The sequence below is a fragment of the Leptinotarsa decemlineata genome, unplaced genomic scaffold, assembly GCF_025532065.1.
Source record: "Leptinotarsa decemlineata unplaced genomic scaffold, Ldec_3_MD MMD2_tig00004433_RagTag_RagTag, whole genome shotgun sequence".
NCBI lineage: Eukaryota > Metazoa > Arthropoda > Insecta > Coleoptera > Chrysomelidae > Leptinotarsa > Leptinotarsa decemlineata.
The window spans coordinates 1,011,378-1,021,030 of record NW_027412608.1 but is presented as its reverse complement, the minus strand read 5'-3'; the positions used below and the strand labels follow the sequence as shown (position 1 = coordinate 1,021,030).

Below are 9,653 nucleotides of genomic sequence, written 5' to 3'. Positions count from 1 at the left end.
CAAAGCAGGTACAAACATGCTCTTCTCGGTTATTGATGTAGCCGAAGCCTATCATCAGATAGACATGGACGAGCAGGCGATACCGTTGACAGGATTCAGTACGTTTCAAGGTCACTACGAGTATATGAAAATGCCATTCGGTCTTGTGAATGCGCCTTCGACCTTCCAGAGGTTTATGAACATGACACTCACAGGGTTGACTCCAGAGACATGCATGGTCTATTTGGATGATATCATCATTTTCAATACTGAGGGTGGAAAAGACCACATTGAAAAAATTGAAAGGGTTTTCGAAAGATTGAGCGAGGCTAATGTGAAGCTGAAACCAAAGAAATGTAATTTCATGTCAGAGAAAGTGAAATATTTGGGCCATGTCCTTTCCCAGGAGGGTATATTACCCGACCCGGAGACCATAGAGACAATTGCCAACTTTCCACTACCAAAGAATATCAGGGGAGTGAGGTCCTTTTTGGGAATAGTAAATTGGTACCGCCGATTCATACCCAATATTACGGAGATATCTGCACCATTGGTCAATTTGACGAAAAAGAACGTCAAATTTGAAATTACAGAAGAAGTGCTAGAAGCCATAAGGAAACTGAAGAATGTGTTGAAGTCAGATTCGATTTTGATTTTTCCTGACTTCGAGCAACCGTTTATTTTGGCGACCGATGCGTCAGGACTAGGTGTGGGAGCAGTGTTGAGCCAACTACGAGATGGGTATGAAAGACCCATTGCCTATGCGAGCCGTAAGTTGAAGAAGGCAGAATTGAACTACACTACGACAGAAAAGGAGTTACTTGGAGTTATGTATGGAATACAAACTTTCCGTTGTTATGTATACGGGAAGAAATTCTCGGTAATCACCGACCACCGACCGTTGAAATGGTTGCTGACTCTGAAAGATCCGAGTTCGAGGTTGACTAGATGGGCACTAACCTTGGCGGAGTACGATTTTGAAATTATCCATCGACCCGGAAAACTTCACGGAAATGCCGATGCTCTTAGTCGAATGTATAATGAAGAGGAAAACTTCATAGACGTGAAGTACGTGGAATTCGAAGAGTATAGGAAGAAACACAAGATACCACGGTTCCAGAACCTGACGTATCGGAAAGAAGATTTGTTCACTTCACCAGAAAATTGGGCGTTAGCTCACTGCGTGTCGAAGGATCTAGCTATGGGAGCGGGGCTCGCCAAGATTTTCAAGGAGAGATATGGAGGCGTGGAGTCCCTGAAAGGACAAGGAAAAGGTGTAGGGGAAGTAGCGACGTTAGCGCTTCCGGAAAGGAACATTTATTACCTGGTCACGGAGAGTGCCTACTATGAGAAACCCACCTACCACACATTATGGGAGTGTCTTAAAGAACTCCGAGAATGTTGCGAAAGAAACCAGGATAAATTTCTGGCCATACCTAAGCTGGGATGTGGTTTGGACGGACTGGAATGGGAAAAAGTGGTGGAAATGATTGAATTCATTTGGTACGGATCTGACATGGAAATCAGAGTGTACGACGACACGGGCACTATAGACAAACCTATCTGGATTGTAGAAGAAAATATAGTTATAGAACCAGTTTGGGATCGAGAAACTGTGGAGAGGGCACAAAGTCGTGATAAATTTTGCCAATCCGTGATAGCCCAACTGAAAGATGCAGAGGAAGGAAAACAAGAATTCTATACAGATAAAGACAGAATACTGTATAGAATTGAAGAAGATGGAGAAGAAAAGCTAGTAGTCCCCAAGGAAATGATGAAGAAGGTACTTGAAGATTTTCATAATATGCCTATGGCCGGACATCAGGGGCAACAAAAAACGTTGTGGAGTATCAAGAAGAGATTTTATTGGCCTAATATGCGGGCGGTAATATCAAATTACGTGGCAGCTTGCGAATCTTGTAATAAGCGAAAAACTTCACCACATCATAGAAAGGCACCTCTTCAAAAGTTCACGACGGCTTATGAACCCTGGGAACTGACGTCTATGGACATAGTGGGACCCTTAGTGACATCTTGGGATGGAAATCGCTACCTATTAACGTTCCAAGATTATTTTACGAAGTACGTGGAAGCTATTCCCCTTCCAGACCAAAAGGCGGACACAATCGCACGAGCCTTCGTGGAACACATCGTGTACCGACATGGAGCGCCTAGGATGCTCTTAACTGACAAAGGAGCAAACTTTACGTCTGGCCTATTTAAGGCTGTATGTCAAATGTTGGATATCAAGAAGATCCAAACTTCGAGCTACGCACCGACATCGAATGGTCAAATTGAACGGATGCACCGAGTGTTGAAAGATATGCTATCACATTATATAGCAGATAATCAACGCGACTGGGACACATGGATTCCGGTGGTACTGATGGCTTACCGCGGGAACGTTCATATTTCCACCGGATACACCCCGTTCTTCCTTCTGCATGGACGTGAGCAAGTGTTGCCTGTGGAAGACTTCATTCGACCGCAGCGAATCAGATACGACTGTGCAGAAAACTACGCTTCGGAGCTAGCTGCCAGACTGAAAGAAGTGTACTCGCGAGTATTGAAAACATCGGAAAAGGCCAAAGAAGAAAGAGCAAAGCATTACAACAAAAAAACGTATGAGCTCGGAGATCAAGTGTATCTCTTGCGAATGCACGTTAAGCCCGGTATATCAAAGAAACTCGTGAAGCCCTGGATAGGGCCATACAAGGTTGTAAAGATAATAGGTCCAGTGACCTATCGAGTGAAGAAGGTTGGTGGAACAGACGAACAGGTAGTACACGTGAATCGGCTGAAGTCATACTCAACCTATACTGTCGAAGGGGATGATTCCGAGGAAAGTAATAATAGCGACTATGAAGAGGAGAGGATGAATAGCTCTGGGAGGACGTCTAAGAATGGACGTAAAGAAGAGGAAAACGAGAAAAAAATCACAATTCTCCCCCAGTGGATAGAATTCGAAGGTCACTCGGAAGAAGCAGCGACTGAGGAGGAAGATGTTGATGTAGAGGAAGGTATAGAGAAACCCCAACCCTTAAGGAGATCCGCTCGGATTCGGAGAGAACCAGATCGACTGAACCTGTAAGAGAATGTAACTGAGTGAATGAGAACTGGATGATGGAGAGTGAAATTAATGAGTGAGATGAATGCATGATACGAGTAGATGAACGATTAGGGGTGGGCAGGAAAGAAAGTATAACGATGAGAATGCATTTGAGCAAATCAGAGGAGTGCCGTTACTTGAAGAGCCCGGGGTGAACTCTCTTCAAGCTAAAATGTTGATGTGTTTGTCGAACTAGTGTCTATCTTTGACCCGGATGGACAGTAGATGACCTATGAAGTGAATTTTGTTTTCACCCACTTTTAGTTATTTTAATATGAGCCTGTTTATTTACGTTTATTTTTGAATGTACTGATTGTTTTACATTATTACAAATGATCGATGTCCAATTTAGGTAGAAGCGTCCACTCATCCTTCGTCAGCTCTGGGCAATAAGATGGAGAAAGGCAGTACGATCTCGATTTTCATAATGGTTGCTATCTTTCTGGTCACGCATTATTCTGTATCGGTAACCGGTATAATCGCGTACGATTGCAGTGATGAGAGAGTGAACATTTCTACTGTATCTCTCAGAGACGTAAAAAAGTGTCCAGAACCAGAATCCACGTATTTAAGCGACTCCATTTCAGTTAAGATATTGCAGCGAAATGAAATTAGGCATCAGTGCGTACGGACTTGTTTAATAGAAGTCACTAGACTTATGTATCACTGCGGTATGCATAGTCATACTTCTCTGGTGGAAGGAGGACTGTCAAGTTACGTAGACAGATTGGGAGCTGACGAATGCAGATTACTTCATCGTTACCGGACATTGAAGCTATACCAACAAGATATTGGACGGATAACCATGAATGGATCAACCAGCGCCACGTTAACGCTACTAGGGTCGATAGATACTACTGGGACCTGCGAAGGAGCAATCTATCACGAAAAGGGACGAACCTGGAAGGATGTGGTCATCCTAGTCGACGTAAGGATCCAAGCGAGGGAATATATGGCGAAAGTTAATATAAATGAAAATGAGATCAGCATGCAGGGTGGAATAACTTGTCAGTTCATGAGAGGTTATTGTTTCGACACCATACTCGGAGAAAGCGTATGGGACAGTAATTTTCCAACAACTTGCGATGATCACTTGAGCCTTTTATATGAGGGTACAGCAGAACTGATTTCCAATAGACTAACTTCTGAGAAATTCATAGTAGTCGAAGGGGAGCTGAAAATTATAGCGTTAATGCTTACCCGGAAGGAGATGCTGTGCAACATCGAAGCATGGCAGACCGAACACCCAAGAATCGTAGTAGTGGAGAGACAAGCAGGAAGGAACATTCGACCAGCGATGAATATTCTTCCCGAAAATACAGATCTGATGGCATATGTAAATAGTAAATTTCTATATGTGGAACAGTCCTATAAAAGAGGTTTGGACAAATTGTACATCGACACCATACATAGGCGATGCCAAGTACGAAGGGAGATACTGAGAAATCGATTACTGATGGCTCCTCTCACACCACACGCCATTAGTCAGACCTTGCAAGAAGAAGGAGGACATGTAGGAAGAGTCTTGGGTGAGGTGCTGTACATTTTGAGATGCGTACCTAAAGTGGCGACGATTAGACGGACTGATCGCTGTTACCATGAACTACCCGTGAACGTGAACAACCTATCGAAATTTGTAGCTCCAATAACCAGAGTCATCCAGGAGTACGCGGAGGAAATAGACTGCAATGGACTGACGCCTCCGCTCTACTATTTGGACGACCAGTGGATAGGACTATCACCTTATCCCACAATTAAGAATGCCCCACGAGAAATAGCTGTGGATCCGGAAAAGCCCTTGCAATTTGCCCCAATACAACCCCTTAGCACTAGAGGATTGTATACCCAAGAGGAAATTTCCAAAGTACAACGGACCTTGACGTTTGGAATGGAACGCAAGGCAGTGGAGAACATCCTCACTCGAAGGATAGTGGGACTGAAAGCTGAAGGACAAGGCCTCACAACGCTCAATCTGTTCAACGCCAACGAGATGAAGCAGCTGGCGAAGTCGACCATGAAACAACTGTGGGGTTGGTTCTCCGACGTAGGAATGTTCATGAGTGGACTTATTGGCTTTTACTACATATTCCGAGTTGTGAAGTACACTATAGGTGTTACCCTGAATGGCGTTCACCTGTATCAAACTATTGGGTGTGGAATATCATTACTAGCAAGTTTGTGGAATACCCTGACCTGGTGGATAATTCAACGGGAGCGTCCCAGAGAAGCCCAACCAGATGAACCCACGACGCCATTGCCAATCATCGCAGAACCCCAGCAGACTGCCCATCATACCACTGGCGGTTACCCTGTTTTGCCCCAGACACACTGGACTGTGAACAAAGACATTAACGAAGCAGCTTGAGTGACTGAACCAAAAGACTTTTTCAATCAGTGCGGTACAAAGTTGTAGGACGAACTTAGGATCTGTGTAGATTGAATTCAATCTGAGTTCAATCTATTCGAATCGTATCTAGAATAATGTGCCGTTGACCAATAAAGAGTAGCATATCATATGGAAGTTATTGAGATGGAAATTCACCAAGGCGTAAAAGACTTCAGTGAATCGTGAGTGAATATGGCCTCTGTTGTGATGTGATAACGCGAACTGTAGTATACAAGGAGATATGTTCACTCCTATTTCAATGACTTTTTTTGTAAAATTTGGAATATTTCGTTAGGGAACCCCTAATCATAGCATGCGAGACAACCCCACTGAAAGTCGCGTAACTTGAGGTGATACCTATTCTGTTTTCATATTTGAATTCGACATGAGGTGGCGTTGTTGCATTTGTCAGTAAGCATGAAGCGAGAAAAGTTATGGCAATTAAGCCAAAACTTTTTCAAAAGGGAGAGTATTGTAATAAGTTGGATTTATTATATTTTTAGTTGAATTTTAGATACCAAAACACATGTGTTTTCGTATGAAAAGGGAACCTTATCATCTTTCAGAAATAACCTTAAGGCCAACAGAACCAAGCCATTTAAAGAAAAAAAGTCGTTAAAATTAACTGCTTGATACTAAGAAATTCGATATTTTGTAACATTCAACCCCATAATTCATTTCATTATCTTTCGTTAAGGGTCGAAAATATGTCATCCAGTCTGTATACCCCATTTAGAATAAAAGTCAGAAAACACTCAAACGTATAATAAATATCGCAATTTATCTTATGAGCTCTAAATTTAACGACAAGATAAAATGAAGCCACCCAAGTGGCTAATCTACATATGTTTTATTCGAGACAGCAAAGAAAATATCCAAAAATGACCCTTGCAGTGACATCTATATATCAGTAGTAGACTCACGACATTAGAAATGTCGGGAACTAGACGTGAATTCTTGAGGACTTATTCGCCGGACCATGAGGTGGCGAAAAGAGTACCAGTCTAAGAAACAATTTCAAACTTTCTGATTGGTTAGAATTTTTTGAGATAACATTACTTACATCCCCTAACACAGTAAAGGTGGTGAGGTTTTTTTGGAAAGATTTAAGTCAGTGGTGCGCGGAGATTTGGTGAATCCAGTTGAATTTCCTACGGTAGCTGGAAATTCTAGAGGAAATTTTGAGTGAATTGAAATATTGAGATATTTCAAGTCACTGTTTAGAGAAGTGACACTAATTGGGTTTTGGTAGTATTCGCGGGTTTATTCAATTTAGTGATTTAGAGATTTTTCCGAGTTTCTGTTAAGAGTTTTTGGGGAAATAGTGGCTTTCGTTGGAGTTTTCAGGGGAGTCCGTCTACGATAATTTTGGTGAGCGTATTTTAAACAATTCTGATATATAGTGTAGATGTTATTGCATGCTTATGTGGACTATATTTTCGACTTGGCACCTAGAGTATTAATGAACATTTACCATAATAATATAGCTACGAATCGGGTTCCCTTTTCATTTTATTAGATTATTATAGGTCATAGTAATTTCCTACGTTATACAGAGAGGAGCGATTAAGTGGGTCTCTTGATAACTTCTCAGAGTTGTATTTTAATTGGTATAAGTGAAGTTACCTCAATTTTCAAAGGAATACTCCTGTCAGTTTGTTCATGGTTATAATTATTTATTTCTTTCTCTTTTATATAGTGTAAATAACGTTCAGTATTAATTTTTGTTCATTTAATTTTATTCTATTGTTAATCCGATTATTCTGCCAACTTTACTCATCAATAAAGTTGGTTTGTGAAAACTTTGCTAATATTATTTCATTTCCTCAAACCCCTAATAGACCACGCATTTAAGCCGTGGCCGAATCCAGCCTCTGAGGATATAATTGGTGGCATAACCAAGCCATTTCTCCACGAAGATTAGAAGGTAGGAAAAAGTCAACTGTTGACCAAGTTGCCTACTAATTCTCAATCCGTGTGATCAGGACGGATTTCAAACTTTTTCTGATCTGGTGGCAGCAACTCTTACGCTACCAAACTAAATTAAGAAAATAAATACCTTCGGCTGAACGATCCCATATACAGGGGGGTGAATATTTCTGGTGCGAGTAAATACTGAGATGATTATTATATATTCATAGTAGTACTTATATAGGGATCGCCAATTCAGACCAGACGGTCATTTATTACACAAGTTTAGCTACCAATCGACGATAAAAGGTACCGACGGCAGTTGGTCTTACTCCTCCATCCTTTTTCCGAAGAGCACACAGTGAAGCGCCAAAAAGTATAGGACAAATTTCTGGAGAAACCCTACCAGTAAAAATGAAGTTACATAATTTTGTAACAGAAGAAAGAAGTTTCTGTCCTGAATTTCCAGAGCTGTGACTAATGAGGTCTTGCATATGACTAGGGCGGAAAGAATCCAAACCACCAGCAGAACCAGAACGAAAAGATTTAATTGCCTCCGATACTTCATGTTCTGAAAATTGGAACACCGGAAACTCTGAAAAATCGTGTGGTACTTGCGAATCCAGAGAATGTGTGTAGGAATCAGATCGAGGGTGTTTTGATCGGAGAACTGAAAGTGTGGATTCATCGTATTCGGCCAACGTATAACTTGAGCTCAAGATTCTGATAGCTGACCTAATGTCACCATCAGCTATTTTACTCAAAACAAGCTTAGAAAAGTTTTGGTTATATTTCCTTTTATCGATTTGAGATGGAATGACATTGGTCTTGGAATTAGGAAGTTTGATGTTTTTCTTTATTAGAGATGCGAGAGAAGATCTACGGGAGTCCTTGGCATGTGGGATGGAGAACAAAGTATGAGGGAAAGTTGACACGTTTTCCCAGCTTGTTGGAGAGTTTGTATGTAAAAATTCTTCTATAATTTCGCAAAGGGCAAAGGCGGAGCAATTTCTTGCAGATTTGGGAATCCTTTTTATAATGTGACTGGATCGTTTCAATGAGGACAATTTTTCATGAAACGTTGTATTGAATGACGCATCTTTATTAGAATGAGGCAACAGAACAGAATCGACAGCTTGTGTGAAAGCTGATTCATTCAAAGAGGATTTTGTATTAGAAATTTTATGAACTCTACCATTATGAATTTTGAGACCTTTCGTTGTTTTAAAGGATTTTTCACAAATTTTACAGAATTTGTTATCAAGAGAAAGGTCATCGTTAGCAGTCATTGAAATGAATGATATACAACTACGGTTCAAAATGAGCAAAATATGTGTTTTATATATAAAAGATATATTTTAAGAATACTTAGCTTTTAGTTGAACTGGTCCACTTGAATTGAATGATTTTTTTCACTTTCTGAATTTGACGAACTTATTTTAAAATGACAGTTGTCAGAAAATTTCTTCAAATGCAAATATTTTCCTTATTTCGATGAAAACTGGCCGAACTGCAAATTCTGTGGGTCTCTCTTATTGTTATGAATTGTGAATTATTCCGGCAGTGAAAAAAAAACAATTTTTTCACGGTGAAAAACACTGTTTTTCACGATGAAAGTTTTTTTTGACATATATATGTCATATAAGTATAGAAATGAAAAGTAGCCTGTATGCCCTGTGGTATATTTTATTAAAGCTTTTGCAGGAACATCACATACGAACATTTTTATTTTAACTTCATATATTTTATCATTGTAAATAAATCCATTTGCTATTAGATTTTTAGCTTCATCAACAAATTCTCGTAAAAAATCATTAGCAGTAGCAGGTTTTTCATTACCATGATATATTCCTATTGTTTCAACATTATTTTTATTTGTATATAAACTGCATAGCATATAACTGACCACCTGAACTTTTTGAAATAGGCAAGCCATCAATATTGATGCATACTTCAATCGTAGAATCAGATTGTGAAATATTATTTGTAGAATAATTCACGAGTTTTTTTAAGCAGTTTTTTAATCCAATATGATAATATATTTCAGGAGCAATTACAGTTGGAAATACTTTTCGAAGAGTTTTCAATAGTGTTACTTATAGCATCTTTTGGTAAATGAAAAAAATGTGGTTCTAGAAGTTTCGGTAAATCATTGACAGCATTATGAGGAACATTATGTTCCAATGCCCACATTGCCAGTTGTTGGGTATATATATATATATATATATATATATATATATATATATATATATATATATATATATATAT

General features: G+C 39.7%; 1 protein-coding gene across 1 annotated transcript; it reads left to right on the top strand.

Moving 5' to 3' along the window:
- The first annotated feature begins 3,482 nt into the window (after window positions 1–3,482).
- LOC141484119 (uncharacterized) lies at window positions 3,483–7,276 on the top strand. The gene has a single exon (XM_074179184.1). It carries the CDS (start codon window positions 3,483–3,485, stop codon window positions 5,451–5,453), a length of 1,971 nt encoding a protein of 656 aa, XP_074035285.1. The 3' UTR covers window positions 5,454–7,276.
- Window positions 7,277–9,653: the final 2,377 nt, after the last annotated feature.